This window comes from Chinchilla lanigera, unplaced genomic scaffold (assembly GCF_000276665.1).
Source record: "Chinchilla lanigera isolate Chin_1 unplaced genomic scaffold, ChiLan1.0 scaffold00036, whole genome shotgun sequence".
Lineage (NCBI taxonomy): Eukaryota > Metazoa > Chordata > Mammalia > Rodentia > Chinchillidae > Chinchilla > Chinchilla lanigera.
The window spans coordinates 161,951-176,377 of NW_004955437.1; the positions used below are offsets into that span (position 1 = coordinate 161,951).

General features: G+C 59.9%; 1 protein-coding gene across 2 annotated transcripts in view; it reads left to right on the top strand.

Annotated features, from left to right (window-relative positions):
• The window catches only part of Prrc2a (proline-rich coiled-coil 2A), a 14,608-nt gene extending 333 nt beyond the window's left edge, over positions 1–14,275 (top strand). The window contains exons 2-31 of one of the 2 annotated variants that reach the window (XR_261814.2): positions 1,764–1,938; positions 2,480–2,657; positions 2,988–3,087; positions 3,174–3,246; positions 3,539–3,682; positions 3,802–3,953; positions 4,149–4,228; positions 4,372–4,514; positions 4,811–4,901; positions 5,002–5,218; positions 5,597–6,068; positions 6,846–7,036; positions 7,219–7,516; positions 7,886–8,096; positions 8,233–10,071; positions 10,386–10,654; positions 10,742–10,872; positions 11,065–11,194; positions 11,276–11,361; positions 11,485–11,718; positions 11,847–11,987; positions 12,096–12,167; positions 12,243–12,410; positions 12,597–12,679; positions 12,812–13,019; positions 13,092–13,190; positions 13,270–13,482; positions 13,588–13,682; positions 13,761–13,864; positions 13,957–14,046. Coding sequence is in view for 1 of the 2 variants with exons in the window: in XM_005389330.2 (XP_005389387.1) it covers positions 1,827–1,938; positions 2,480–2,657; positions 2,988–3,087; positions 3,174–3,246; positions 3,539–3,682; positions 3,802–3,953; positions 4,149–4,228; positions 4,372–4,514; positions 4,811–4,901; positions 5,002–5,218; positions 5,597–6,068; positions 6,846–7,036; positions 7,219–7,516; positions 7,886–8,096; positions 8,233–10,071; positions 10,386–10,654; positions 10,742–10,872; positions 11,065–11,194; positions 11,276–11,361; positions 11,485–11,718; positions 11,847–11,987; positions 12,096–12,167; positions 12,243–12,410; positions 12,597–12,679; positions 12,812–13,019; positions 13,092–13,190; positions 13,270–13,482; positions 13,588–13,682; positions 13,774–13,864; positions 13,957–14,097 (6,462 nt within the window). In the remaining variant the exon portion in view is untranslated. Of the gene's footprint in view, positions 1–1,763; positions 1,939–2,479; positions 2,658–2,987; positions 3,088–3,173; positions 3,247–3,538; positions 3,683–3,801; positions 3,954–4,148; positions 4,229–4,371; positions 4,515–4,810; positions 4,902–5,001; positions 5,219–5,596; positions 6,069–6,845; positions 7,037–7,218; positions 7,517–7,885; positions 8,097–8,232; positions 10,072–10,385; positions 10,655–10,741; positions 10,873–11,064; positions 11,195–11,275; positions 11,362–11,484; positions 11,719–11,846; positions 11,988–12,095; positions 12,168–12,242; positions 12,411–12,596; positions 12,680–12,811; positions 13,020–13,091; positions 13,191–13,269; positions 13,483–13,587; positions 13,683–13,760; positions 13,865–13,956 lie in introns of both variants that reach the window. The other variant, XM_005389330.2, reaches the window with a different exon arrangement.
• The last annotated feature ends 152 nt before the right edge of the window (positions 14,276–14,427 follow it).

Below are 14,427 nucleotides of genomic sequence, written 5' to 3' on the forward strand. Positions count from 1 at the left end.
CGGGCCGGGGGGAGGAGAAGCTGCCATTAGTCGCCGCCATTTTGTCCTCCTGCTGCCGGCCTGCTCGCCCCTCCCCCTCCGATACCTCTCCTCAGATACCTGCGCCTCCAGCCCCTCGCTCGGGGCCCGCAGCCTGTCGGTGCCCCCCGCCGTTCTGGGCTCAGGGAGCGACCCCTGCTCCTCGGCCCGTAGCGCCCCACCCTCTGCGGCGCTCCAGGCCCCGGTCCCATCTGCCTGCCCCCTCCCTGGCGCCCTGGGGTGCGCCGCGCCCGCCGGACCCCCTCTGGGCGGGTTTCTCTTCCCCACGGTGGGGCCCGCGCTGCGCCAGGTCACCTCCCCGCCGGCGCCTTGCTGTGTCCCGCATCTTTTCAGCACCTTCTCTGCCCGTTCATTCTCTGTCCGCCGTGTCCCTTTCTCTGCCGACCCCCTTTCTCTCTCTCTTTTTCCCCCTCTCTTCTGTGGTACTGGGGCTGGGCTGAGGGCCCTGTGCGTGCCAGGCAAGCGCTCTACCACCGAGCTGCCTCCCCAGCCCCTTCCTGGCTTTTGACGTTGCCTCCTTCCTCCTGCCCCGCATCCTTTCACAGCCATTCCTGCTGTCGCGTATTGTTTCCCACCGGCTTTCGTGTTCTCGCTTTCGTCGGTGCCTTCCGCGATTCTTCTGTCTCCCTTCGCATATTTATTTTCATAGATTGGCTTCCTGACATACCTGCAGGGCAGTCCTCATCCTCTCATCCCCAGTGTGTCATAAAGTTCTGTCTCCCCAGTTTTGGCTTTCATCCGGGACTTGTCTGCGCCTCTCCCCGTCTCCCATCCCTTTCTTTTTACACTGTTTCCACCCACAAATGAATGCCCGGTCATTGTAGAATGGACCGAGGATGGAGTTCGGCCTGCGTGGAGAGCAGGGCCCATTAGGGAAAGAAATGACTGCTGATGGACGTTTTTAATGATAGGAAATTGAAAGTTGGTAGCTGGCCCATGGTTACAGGATGTTCTCCAGGTAGCTCCATAATGCTTTATTTTTCTTAGTTCTTTGTAGGTTAAGCCAGAGCCCGCTGTTATTTCTTCTGGAAACAGAATTATTCCTAGGAGCCAAGATGGAGGCAAATTTAGGAAAAGATGGAGTATTCAAAATGCTTGGAGTTTTGTGGGCTGGGAGTATGTACAGCCCTTGTTGTTCCTTAAGGATTTCTCTGACACCAGCTCCCAGTGTGGCAGAGAAAGCTCATAAAATCCTTAAACTCCCAGCATACCCTCCTGCAGAACTCCCCAGATGGGACTTAAGGCTGATGGGAAGGGAACCTGGGCCCAGGGCCCAGGGGCATGATTAAGGAGCTGGTGTAATAAGTTAGTCTTGTGTGATGGAGTTGCGTGCTTCTCTCTGGTTTTCTCTAGGGCTTGGACTTGCTTGTCCTGTTTTATTGTAGGCCTCTAAAATTATTTTGGTAGAAGGAAAATTACTACTTTTGCAAATAATGAAGAGGCTGTTACGCTTTCTGTACTGGCACAAACACCAGAGCATTTACACTGGGAGGATATTAGATTTTTATTTGGTTTTTCTTGGTGAGAGGTGTCCAAGAGAAAGAGGGAACATGGCATTTGGGTGCTGAGTGGATTGTAGTTGCATAAAGAGGCCAGGGAATTTATATAGGTTTGGGGGAAGGACATGGAAGGGCCACATGTCTGGCCCCTAATGAGATGAAAGGAAGCTTGTTTGTAGGCTCCTGTTGGAGCAGAGACTGAGATGCTTGCTGTCTGGCCCACAGGCTCCGGCACGTTTCGGGGGAGGTGCCTGCAGGACCCAACGTACTCAATGAGCTTCCAGCGCAATGTCCGATCGCTCGGGGCCGACTGCCAAGGGGAAGGATGGAAAGAAGTATTCCTCGCTCAACCTGTTTGATACGTATAAGGGCAAGTCCTTAGAGATCCAGAAACCCACTGGTGAGGGCCCTGCAAAGGTGCTTCTAGTCGTTGGGAGCAGACATAACTGGGGTGTACACTTCAGAGTTTCTTTGAAGGGGAACAGCTATAGTAGAGGTAGCAGAAGACCAGAGGGGTGCTGGAGACTTCCCACTTTTACCTGTAGGGTCCCCAGCAGCTGTTGGGCTCTGGGGCAGCACCATTTATCCTCCAACAAAGGCGTGTCTTTGGTTCCTTGTCTTTGGACACGTAAGAATTGGAGGCAAAAAAATTGCGGATTTGGAGACATCTGGGGCCAGCTTGCTCCCCGCAGGCTCAAGATTAACCATCTCACATAAAAGCAATGAATATAATATATATATATGTATACACATACACATATATATGTATTTCAGCCATTGCATTAGGGATTTCAAGGATTGTTACGGAAGGAAAGGGTGGCTTCTAAAAAACCTGGAGTAAGTGGGTAATAGGACATCAAGGATGTCTAAATGGTGCATGGGGTGGGAGGCTGTTAGATCTGTGTGAGGCAACTTTTGACCCTTTCTCCACCTTTCTTCAGTTGCCCCTCGCCATGGCCTACAGAGTCTCGGGAAAGTTGCCATTGCCCGGCGTATGCCACCCCCAGCCAACCTTCCAAGCCTGAAAGCCGAGAACAAAGGCAATGACCCCAATGTCTCACTAGTCCCGAAAGACGGAACAGGATGGGCAAGCAAGCAGGAGCAGTCCGACCCCAAGAGGTAGACAGAGCTTGGGAAACCCAGAGCAACCAGAGCTTTTACTTGGCACCTCAGGGTGAATTGGGGCTTGATCTGGCCCAGTCTCAGAGCCTCTGTATCAAGGTAGAGAAAAGAGGGAGGCACCTTTTGTTTCAGGCTTCCTGTTAGGTGACTAAGAAACGGTACCTTTAGCTTTCTCTGAAATGGAGGGAGAACCTGAAGAAACACAAAGTTTTGTTTTTTATTGGTAGGTGTAGTGGTGGACCTAGGGTCAGCCCCTGCTTTCTGTCAGAGAACTAGGGTGGCGTCTCATGCTGTAGGTATAACGTTCCCGTTCTACTGCTTCCTCAGTTCCGATGCCTCAACTGCTCAGCCGCCGGAATCGCAGCCACTGCCGGCTTCACAGACGCCTGCCTCCAACCAACCGAAACGACCGCCGACAGCCCCCGAGGTACTTGGAAAGCAGGAGGGGCTCAGGGAGAAGGACTTGCGGTGCCCCTACTCATGTCACCATGTATTCTGTCTCTGCTTCCCCAGAACACTCCTTCGGTTCCAAGCGGGGTAAAGTCCTGGGCACAGGCCAGCGTCACGCATGGAGCACACGGAGATGGTGAGCACGGGACTGTTCGGGGAGCTGTGTCTGGGTGCATGTGAGGCTGGAGCCCTGCGCTGTACCTCACTGGAGGGTCCTTGGTCCACTTTGGCTGAACCTTGGCCCGCATATTCAGTTTCAACCTTGGGCGGGAGGTCCCCAGAATTATCCCTTTCTTTTGGGGACTGAACACTTACACTCATCACTGGGGTGAGTTTCAGAAGGGCAGGAACCTGACAGTGGCACTATCAGCCTGCATGTGTAATGGGGCACCCTCAGTACATACGGCTGTCTTGCATTGTCTCGACAGGTGGAAGGGCATCAAGCCTACTGTCGCGATTCTCTCGAGAGGAATTTCCGACCCTGCAGGCGGCTGGCGACCAGGACAAGGCTGCCAAGGAAAGGGAGTCTGCCGAACAGTCGTCTGGGCCCGGACCAAGCCTCCGCCCCCAGAGTGAGTGGCTGCCTTGGACATCGCTTGTTTCGTCTCACTCCCTCACCATCATTTTCTCTTGTACCTGAATCAGTAATCTCTCCCTCCTCCTCCTCCTCTCTCCCTTTTGCAAAATACAGATTCTACAACTTGGAGGGACGGAGGTGGGCGTGGCCCTGATGAGCTGGAGGGCCCTGACTCCAAACTTCATCATGGTCATGATCCCCGAGGGCCACTGCAGCCTTCGGGCCCACCCCAGTTCCCTCCCTACCGCGGAATGATGCCGCCTTTCGTGAGTTTGGATAGTCTATCTTAAGAGTGGTTGCGCCAGAAGCTAGTGTAGGTGGAAAGCTTTAGTGTTCGGAGGGCACGATTAGGAAGCAGGCACCTGGGAGACAGGCTTAGGGTGAGAGGGTGGTAGCAAGGTTAAAGGCTAGCGGACTGTTTGACTGTCCCTCTGAAAAGCTACTGTTGGGCCCTTTTGCAGATGTATCCCCCATACCTCCCGTTCCCTCCGCCCTATGGACCCCAGGGGCCTTACAGATACCCCACTCCTGATGGGCCGAGGTAAGCAATCCAGATCTGGGTTTGTGCTTGGAAGCAGGAGAAGCCTGTTGGGGGAGGACATGGTCTTCTAGCCAGGAGGCTGAGTTTGTATGCGGTTGTACAACGTGCCATCTTTTTTCTTCTTGTCCCCTCTCCACATATAGCCGTTTCCCCCGTGTGGCAGGTCCTCGAGGCTCAGGGCCACCAATGCGCCTTGTAGAGCCTGTGGGTCGGCCATCTATTCTCAAGGAGGATAATCTCAAAGAGTTCGACCAGTTGGACCAGGAGAATGATGACGGCTGGGCAGGTGAGTGGATGCTAGGGATCAGACAGTTGAATCTTGAAAGGCAAAATCTGAAGAAATAGAAATTGCCTGTGGGAAAGGCAGCTGTCTAAAGGCAGGGTAGGCATATGGAAGAAAACAAAGTCCTAACAGGACAGAGGAGCAAGGATGACAAGCAGAGCAGACCTGGACTTGTACGGGAGGGATGGCATGCACAGCACATCCCATTGTGTGGTGACCGACCACTGTGTCCCCTCACCGGACACATCGGAGACTGGGGAGCCGGAAGTGTGGGTTACAGCTCCTTGTTTTTCCCTCAGGGGCCCATGAGGAGGTCGACTACTCTGAAAAGCTCAAGTTCAGCGATGAGGAAGACGGGCGAGATTCCGATGAGGAGGGAGCTGAGGGCCGGTGCGTTGGGGCTGGGCAGAGGGGACTGGTCTTCTCATGGTAAGGTGCTCGGAGCAGGAGCGGGCTGTGGCTGAATTTAATCTTACTGTTGATCTCACAGCAAGGACTCCCAACCAGCTGCTGGTGAGGAACGGCCCCCTGAAGCAGATGGCAAAAAGGGCACCTCTCCTGGCAGCGAAATGCCCCCTCCCAAGACGGCCTGGGCAGAGACCTCTCGGCCTCCAGACACAGAGTCGGGGCCTCCTGCCCCAAAGCCTCCCCCACCCCCACCTCACCGGGGCCCCGCCGGGAACTGGGGCCCGCCTGGGGACTACCCAGTGAGTGTCTGCATGAAGGGAGACAGGGTCACACATGGGAAGGGTCAGCTGAGTAGCAGAGGAAGCCGAAGGGAGGGCTAAAGGTCCACATAAACCCAGGGAGGGTTGTGGCGCATGTCTGGAAAGCTTGGGAATGACTTTGGTATCTGGGGAGTCTGGGAGGGAAAATTGGGGTGCTGGTGAGGAAGAATAAGACCTGAGATCTCGAGAGAACAGAGAAATAAGCGATGCGGATGGTGACTCTCCCCTGAGAGAGACCATCAACCCCCAGTCCTGGTCCGTGCATCCTGTAGCTAGAGAAAGTTGGCTGATGTGTGGAGGGGATGGTAGAAAGCATAGTGACTAACACACTTGGCCTGTTGGGGCTGCCTCCGACAGGATCGCGGGGGTCCACCCTGCAAGCCCCCTGCACCAGAGGACGAGGATGAGGCCTGGCGCCAGCGGCGAAAGCAGTCTTCATCTGAGATCTCCCTAGCCGTGGAGCGGGCCCGGAGACGGCGCGAGGAGGAGGAGCGGCGCATGCAGGAGGAGCGCCGGGCCGCCTGTGCCGAGAAACTCAAGCGTCTGGATGAAAAGTTTGGGGCCCCTGACAAGCGGCTCAAAGCAGAGCCTGCTGCCCCACCTGCTGCTGCCCCTCCTACACCGCCTGCAGTCCCCAAGGAGCTCCCAGCACCGCAGGCACCAGTCCCTGTACCAGCCCCGACGCCAGAGAAAGAACCTGAGGAGCCAGCGCAGGGCCCTCCTCCTGCCCAGCCCACTCCCAGCCCAGGTGTGGCTCCCGCTCCCGCTCCGGCGAGCGGTGGTAGCACTACCAGTAGCACCAGCAGTGGCAGCTGCGAAGCCAGCCCAGGTAGGGAGAAGGATGGGCACTGCAAGGTGCCAGAGAACGCTGCTTGGTGTGTGGGTATATAGGGTGGTAAGGATGGGAGTAAATGAAGTAGAAGGCATTTACTTTGTTTTTTGTTCTTTTTGAGACAGGGTCTCGCTATGTAGTTCAGGCTGGCCTGGACTCCCTATGTAGCCCAGGCTGGTCTCAAACTCATGATGAGCCTCCTGCCTCAGCCTCCCGAGTGCTGGGACTACAGGCGTGCGCCACCACGCCTGGCTGAAGGCACTTACTTTGGTTCGTTGGACTCTTGGTGGTAGGGAAAAGGGTCTCATTTATTACATGGTTTCTGAGAGGAGGGAACGTTCTAAAACCACTTCTAAGCTGTCTGTGGTGGCGCATACCTGCAGTCCCAGCATTCTGGGAGGCTGAGGTGGGAGGATCACTAGTTCAAGCCCAGCCTGGGCAATTTAGCAAGACCCTGTCTGAAAAATAAAAGGAGGTCATAGCTCAGTGTGAAGGTGCAGGGTTCCGTCCCTAGTGCCAGAGGGGCTTGGGTGGGGGAGACACTTCTGTAGGCCTAGGGTGGAACGAGACGGAGAAGATGCTCTGGGACTTTTCCTAGTAACTTGGCATTGACGCCATTAATTGGCTCTTGAGGTTGTGGAGTGTGATCTCAGACACAGCAGGCTCCAGTGCAGCAGGGTCGTCCAGACACCTGAGTCTCTAGGAAACAGCTTCGGGAGAGGGCTGCGGTTCCTGGGGTGCCTTGACGGACTAGGTTACTGTTTCTCGATGCAGTGCAACCCCAGCTGCCGTCAAAAGAAGGACCTGAACTGCCAGAAGAGGTTCCTCCACCTTCTACACCTCCAACCCCAAAAGTGGAACCTAAGAGTGATGGGGTTGGCCCTCCCCGGCAGCCCCCAAGCCAGGGGCTAGGCTACCCCAAATATCAGAAGTCGTTGCCGCCTCGTTTCCAGCGACAGCAGCAGGTGAGATGGAGTGACTTCCTTGGGTGGCTTCCTCTCTCCACTGCTTGGTCCTGTCCCTAAGAATGGGCCCATGTGCTTATGGCTGGTGCTTTGCTGTGTGGTTTGTCTAGTTCAGGCTGGGTCACCTGCATGCAGTCAGTCTGGGCTTTGGGAGCTGCTCACCTGTCTCGGTCCTTCCTCAGGAGCAGCTCCTGAAGCAGCAGCAGCAGCAGCAGTGGCAACAGCATCAACAGGGCTCTGCTCCTCCTGCCCCAGTGCCCCCGTCGCCACCACAGCCGGTGACCCTGGGGGCTGTGCCAGCCCCACAGGCTGCGCCACCTCCGCCCAAGGCCCTGTACCCTGGTGCTCTGGGCCGGCCCCCACCCATGACTCCGATGAACTTTGATCCCCGTTGGATGATGATTCCGCCTTACGTGGACCCCCGGCTGCTCCAGGGCCGGCCTCCTCTGGACTTCTACCCTCCTGGTGTGCACCCCTCTGGTGAGAGGCCATGAGGCCGGGCGGCAGGGAGCTCCTCGGCCAGTGGAGGTAGCTGGTAGGGTCTCCCGCACAACTCTGGAGTGCTGCATTACTGTTTGGGTGGGGGGTGTGCTTAGCACGCTCACCGCTGCTTGCGTGTGAGCATGGGCTTGGGGAAGACATCGGCAGTGCTCCTCTGTTGGTCAGGGCTCGGTTCTTCATCTGAGGAGAGCCAAGGAGGCAACCCTGTTTCATAAAAGCAGGCGGAGTCGAGGTTTGCCGGGATCCAGAGTTGAGGCGCTGAGGCGCTGCACACAGCAAGGGGTACAGACTGGGGCCAGAGGGCCTGTAACCTTTAAGGGATCAGTTTCTTACTCTTTGTTTTCACAGGCCTAGTTCCCCGGGAGCGCTCAGACAGTGGGGGCTCCAGCTCAGAGCCATTTGAGCGCCACGCACCCCCTCTCCTACGGGAACGAGGAACTCCACCGGTGGATCCAAAGTTGGCCTGGGTGGGGGATGTGTTCGCCACCCCACCCACAGACCCGCGCCCACTCACCTCGCCGCTGCGCCAGACGGCGGACGAAGACGACAAGGGGCTGCGGTGAGGCTGGGGTGGGAGCCGGGGCCTCGATGACAGGGATGGGCGGGAAAGGCCGGCCAGCTGCTGAGCGTCCTCATCCTGAGAGGCTCCTTTCTGTTTCCTGAGAGGCTCCTTTCTGTTTGTCTCCCGTCTTCAGGAGTGAGACCCCTCCAGTGCCTGCCCCGCCGCCTTACCTGGCCAGTTATCCCGGCTTTGCAGAGAACGGAACCCCTGGGCCTCCCCTGTCACGATTCCCTCTGGAGGAGCCAGCTCCCCCCGGACCCCGTCCACTCCCCTGGCCCCCTGGCAATGAAGAGGCTGCCAAGATACAAGGTCCACCACCCAAGAAGGAGCCCCCCAAGGAGGAGCCTGCACCGCCGCCATTGCCAGAAGCAGGCCGCAAGCCCACCCGTGGCGTTGGGGGCCAGGGCCCTCCACCACCACGCAGAGAAAGCCGCACTGAGACGCGCTGGGGCCCCCGCCCGGGGAGCAGTCGCCGTGGGATCCCCCCTGAGGAGCCAGGCGCCCCTCCCCGCCGAGCCGGGCCTATCAAAAAGCTGCCACCACCCGCAAAAGTTGAAGAACCACCTCCTAAACCCCTGGAGCAAGGGGATGAGACCCCCAAAGCCCCAAAGCCAGATCCACTGAAGATGGCCAAAGGGAAGATGGGGCCCAAGGAGACCCCACCCGGTGGGAACCTGTCTCCTGCACCGCGGCTTCGGAGGGACTACTCCTACGAAAGAGTGGGTCCCACCTCTTGCCGAGGTCGGGGCCGAGGAGAGTATTTTGCCAGAGGAAGGGGTTTTCGGGGGACCTATGGGGGGCGGGGGCGGGGAGCCCGAAGCCGCGAGTTCCGCAGTTACCGGGAGTTCCGTGGGGATGATGGGCGTGGAGCGGGGACAGGGGGACCGAGCCACCCCTCTGCTCCCCGAGGCCGCACTGCCAGTGAGACCCGAAGCGAGGGTTCAGAGTATGAGGAAATCCCCAAGCGGCGTCGGCAGCGAGGCTCGGAAACGGGCAGCGAGACACATGAGAGTGACCTGGCCCCTTCAGACAAGGAGGCGCCCCCACCCAAGGAGGGTGCGCTCGCCCCGGTCCCCCTTGGCCCACCCCTTCTGAGCGTACCCCCATCACCAGCCCCGGCCCGCTTCCCTGCTGCCCGGGGTGGCCGGGTCTTCACCCCAAGAGGGGTGCCATCACGTCGGGGCCGGGGAGGCGGGCGCCCCCCTCCTGCCTGTCCAGGCTGGAGCCCTCCAGGCAAGTCCCTGGTTCCAAAGAAACCTGCATCGGGCCCTCTCCCCCTGAGTAAGGAGCCCACGAAGGAGAAGCTGATCCCGGGGCCTCTGTCTCCTGTGGCCCGCGGAGGTGGCAGCTTGGGCACCGTCGAAGATGGGGAGCGACCACGCCGGCGGCGGCACGGCCGGGCTCAGCAGCAGGACAAACCACCTCGGTTCCGGAGGCTGAAGCAGGAGCGGGAGAGTGCTGCCCGGGGGGCTGAGGGCAAGCCCTCCCCGCTGGCTCTTCCAGCCTCTGCTCCTGGACCCGAGGAGCCTTCGGCCACGGTCCCAGGGGCCGCGCTGCCTCGCCGGGCAGCTGCCAAGTCTCCCGATCTGTCGAACCAGAACTCTGATCAAGCCAACGAGGAGTGGGAGACTGCGTCGGAAAGCAGTGACTTCGCCAGTGAGCGCCGGGGTGACAAGGAGGCGCCCCCGCCAGCGCTTCTGACCTCGAAGGCTGTGGGGGCCCCTGCGGGCGGTGCAGGTGCTGCGGGGCCGGGCCTCTCTGCAGTGTCCCGCGGAGACCTGAGCCAGCGAGCCAAGGACCTGAGCAAGCGGAGCTTCTCCAGTCAGAGGCCTGGCATGGACCGGCAGAACCGGCGCCCGGGCCCCAGCAGCAAGGCTGGTGGCGGCAGTGGTGGCAGTGGTGGAGGTCCTGGGGCAAGGACGGGACCAGGAAGAGGGGACAAGAGGAGCTGGCCCTCGCCCAAGAACCGGAGGTGGGTGGGAAGGCTGGTTTTCTCCACCCCTGTGGTTTACGCAGTCGGGGAAGGCGAAGGGCACCAGGGCAGCCCCGACCTGAGGGTGCAGATTGCTCGGGTACAGGGCTTTGCTGGCAGCTATGGGAGGCAGACTGCTGGTGGAGTTGATGTTCCAGCTTCTCACCCCCAGGACCTGGGGCGGGTGAAAGCCCTTAGTCTGGCCCAGATTGTAAGGGGAGGGGATGGGGACCCGTAGGCCTGACGTGCGGGGAGAGCTGTGCAGTGACAGTCCGGTGTTCCCTTGTGCTGATGCTTTGTCCTGTTCCCCTCAGCCGCCCTCCAGAGGAGCGTCCCCCAGGGCTCCCTCTGCCTCCCCCGCCCCCCAGCAGCTCTGCTGTCTTTCGTCTGGACCAAGTTATCCACAGCAACCCCGCTGGCATCCAACAGGCTCTGGCCCAGCTGAGCAGCCGCCAGGGGAGCATTGCAGCACCAGGGGGCCACCCGAGGCCCAAGCCTGGGCCGCCTCAGGCCGCTCAGGGCTCAGCCCCTCGGCTCCCGACCCAATTTGACCCCCCGAGACCCCCCGGGGACAGCAGCTCAGGTGAGCTGGGGGCGGTGCGGCCTGCTGGGGGGGCTTCAGGGAACAGGCGGACGTAGGGAGAAAAGCTGACCCTCTGTTCTTCCGCAGAGCCCCACTTGGAGGAGGCAGGGCCAGTGGCAAGGGAGGCAGGCAGGGTGCCTCCAGACTCCGCCCCGGCGAATCCCTTTCCTCACAAATGGCGGGAGCGGCCGCCTCAGAAACCGGAGCTGCTGCAGGAGGTGAGGGCTGGGACTGAGCCACCTCCCTGTGGAAGGCCTGGTCCTGGCTTTCCGCTCTTCGCTGTCTTGGCCCCGTGTTGTCACCGCTGGTTTTTCTAGTGGTCTGGGGTGCTGCCCCCATGTCTCCTTTGTCCCACTCCACGTTCCCCAGTGCCTGCTTCATGGCTGGCCTCCGGCCTTTCTCACGTTTAGGAGCCTCTGCCTGCTTCTCATAGTTCTGTGTTCTTGGGCTCCAAGCCTGAGGCCCCAGGCCCTCAGGGAGACTCCAGAGATGCGAGTACCGAGGCCCTGACACCCCACCTCTGGGACCGGTTACACACTGGTGAGTGCGCGGGTGGAGGAGAGGCCGGGAGGGGGCTCAGGGGGCTGAGCTTTAGAGCTGTCTTCTGCCCCTGTTCTCTAGCCACCAGCCGGAAGAACTACCGGCCTGGCTCTGTGGAGCCCTGGATGGAGCCTCTGAGTCCCTTTGAGGACGTGGCTGGCACAGAGGTGAGTGGGTGGGCGGCGGGCTGTTCTCACACAGGCATCGCCTTGCGTGTTCGTGTGCGCGTCGCTGAGATCCTGGGGCGCTTTCCCACCGTGGCTTAACCAGTCCTTCTCCACTCCTCTCAGATGAGTCAGTCTGACAGTGGGGTGGACCTGAGTGGGGATTCTCAGGTGTCATCAGGTCCCTGCAGCCAGCGAAGTTCCCCTGACGGAGGACTCAAGGGGCCAGCGGAGGGACCCCCCAAGCGGTCTGGAGGCCCCTCGCCCCTGAGTGCCGTTCCTGGTGAGGGTCCACCTGGCTCTGAACCCTCGGAACCTCCTAGGAGACGGGCGCCCACCCCCCACGATGCGGATAGAAAGGTCAGGACACCAAGGATGTTTCCAGGGGCCCCGTGTTATCCTCCCTTGGCCGTTCCGCTTTGGGGGGTTCCCTGCTTGGGTTTCACTCTCCTCCGTCCACTTTCCCTTTACTGTGTTCCCAAATCCAGGAGCTGCCCCGGGAGCAGCCTCTGCCCCCCGGCCCCATAGGCACAGAACGATCACAGCGGGCAGACAGAGGGCCAGAGCCAGGACCTCTGCGGCCGGCCCACAGGCCTGGTCCTCCAATCCAGCTGAGCACAAGCGACAAGGTTTGTGTGGCGGGTGACCTTGCTGGGTGGGAAGAAGACAAGGGCCATGGGTGGGATGCGGGCGACATGTTTGCATCGTGGTGTTTGCCTCCAACCTTTCCATCACAGGACTCAGACCTGCGCCTGGTGGTGGGAGACAACTTAAAGGCGGAGAAGGAGCTCCCGGCGTCAGCCCCCGAGGTAGGTGAAGAACATGAGCTTGGGGAAGGTGCTGGGAGGATCTGGATGCTTGTCTGACGAGCTCGCTCCTGCCAGGCCATTCCGATACCTCGGGACTGGGAGCTGCTCCCCGGTGGATCTGCTGCAGCTGAGCCGCAGGCCAAGAGCGTGGGCTCTGGGCATTGTGGCCCGGAGCCCAGCTCCTCTGGCCAGCGCCTGTACCCAGAGGTCTTCTACGGCAGCCCTGGGCCTCCCAGTTCTCAGGTGGGCCTCAGTTCTCTTATGCCCCTGTGAGCGAAGAGTCGTAGCCCTCTGCTTGCTGTCTCCTGCCCGAGCCTGAGCTGCACAGCTGTGAAACACCATGTCGTTACTCCACCTTTCAGTGCGCTGGGTGGGTCGGATGAGTTTCTTGATCAGACACTGGAGCTACTTCTTCCCTGCTCTTAACAGGTCTCTGGGGGAGCCATGGACTCTCAGTTACACCCCAACAATGGGAGCTTCCGCCCTGGCACGCCCTCGCTGCACCCTTACAGGTGAGCCTGGATAGAGGCCTGAGGGGAGGGGAAAGCACCATTTCGGGTACGAGGCTTGTGCGTGGAGAGACTGCCCAGACTCGAGAGCACACGCTCTGCCTCACTGACCCGTCCCCCCCCATTGAATTTTAGGTCCCAGCCCCTCTACCTGCCCCCAGGCCCGGCTCCCCCCTCGGCACTGCTCTCCGGGGTCGCTCTCAAGGGCCAGTTTCTGGATTTCTCAGCGCTGCAAGCAACAGAGCTGGGGAAGTTGCCAGCCGGAGTTCTGTACCCTCCGCCTTCCTTCCTCTACTCTCCAGCTTTCTGCCCCAGCCCTCTGCCGGACCCACCCTTGCTTCAGGTGCGAGCCGGGCAGCTGCTGGGTGGGCGTGTGCCTGGAGCGGAGGTGGCATGTGTCTCCCGTCCCTGACAGGTACGCCAGGACCTACCATCCCCTTCGGACTTCTACTCTACTGCTTTGCAGCCTGGTGGACAAAGCGGCTTCCTTCCTTCGGGGGCCCCTGCCCAGCAGGTACCCGGTATCTCCTCTCATCCCCTTCCTTTCCGGTGTTTCCCATCCCCCGGCACCATCTCCATGTGTCTTGCCACAGATGCTGCTGCCCATGGTGGACTCTCAGCTGCCCGTGGTGAACTTCGGCGCGCTGCCCCCTGCGCCGGCCCCTGCGCTGCCCCCGCTCTCGCTGCTGCCCGTGGGCCCCGCTCTGCAGCCTCCCAGCCTGGCCGTGCGGCCCCCACCCGCACCTGCAGCTCGGGTGCTGCCTTCACCTGCCAGGCCCTTCCCCCCGAGCTTGGGGCGCACAGAGGTGAGGCCAGGGCTGGGGGCGGGGGGGCTGTGGTGCTAAAGGCAGGGGTCTCGATTCCCGGTCTCAGGCAGAGAAGCAGGAGGCTTAGGAATGTTTTTTGTTTAGCTGCACCCAGTGGAACTAAAGCCGTTCCAGGATTACAGAAAGCTGAGCAGCAACCTTGGGGGATCTGGGTCATCACGTACTCCCCCAGCTGGAAGGTGAGCTGGAGTGGCGCATAGACTGTCCCTGTCCTACCCCCTGGGGCCAGGAGCCAGGCGTTAGCAGGCTTTAAACAGCTTTCTCCTGCAGGTCCTTCTCTAGTCTCAGTTCCCGTCTCAAGGCCCCGCCTTCCACCTATAGCGGCGTGTTCCGCACCCAGCGCATCGACCTCTACCAGCAGGTGGGGGAGAAACCCTTGTAACCCCATCAGAAGTGGTTCCTGAGTTCCTCATGCCTTGCTGACTTCCTCCTGCCCTCAAACCTATCCCACAGGCCTCCCCGCCAGATGCCCTGCGCTGGATCCCGAAGCCTTGGGAGCGGACAGGCCCACCTGCTCGAGAGGGACCTTCCCGAAGGGCAGAGGAGCCTGGGTCCCGAGGGGACAAGGAGCCTGGATTGCCCCCACCGCGCTGAGGGCATCCCCTGCCCCCGCCCCTGGGGCTTGTATATAGACTATAAATATATAAGGGGGAGAGGGGCGGGTGGGGAGGGCTTGTGGGGCTGGAGCCTCGCTTCCCCTCCTCCCCCTTCCCCGTCCCCTGTCCCTGGGGCCGTTTGTTAAAAAAGAGTAATAAAATAATTTAAAAAAATATTTCCACCGTGACTTGGGGGATGAGTTGATTGTAACATCCTTTCAATGGAAATGAGTACTTACTGTGGTGATGTTGAACTACCTTCCGATTTAACCACTTTCTGGGGTCTGGGGGTTGGGTTGGTTGCTTGCAGAAGTGGGCATCTGCAAAG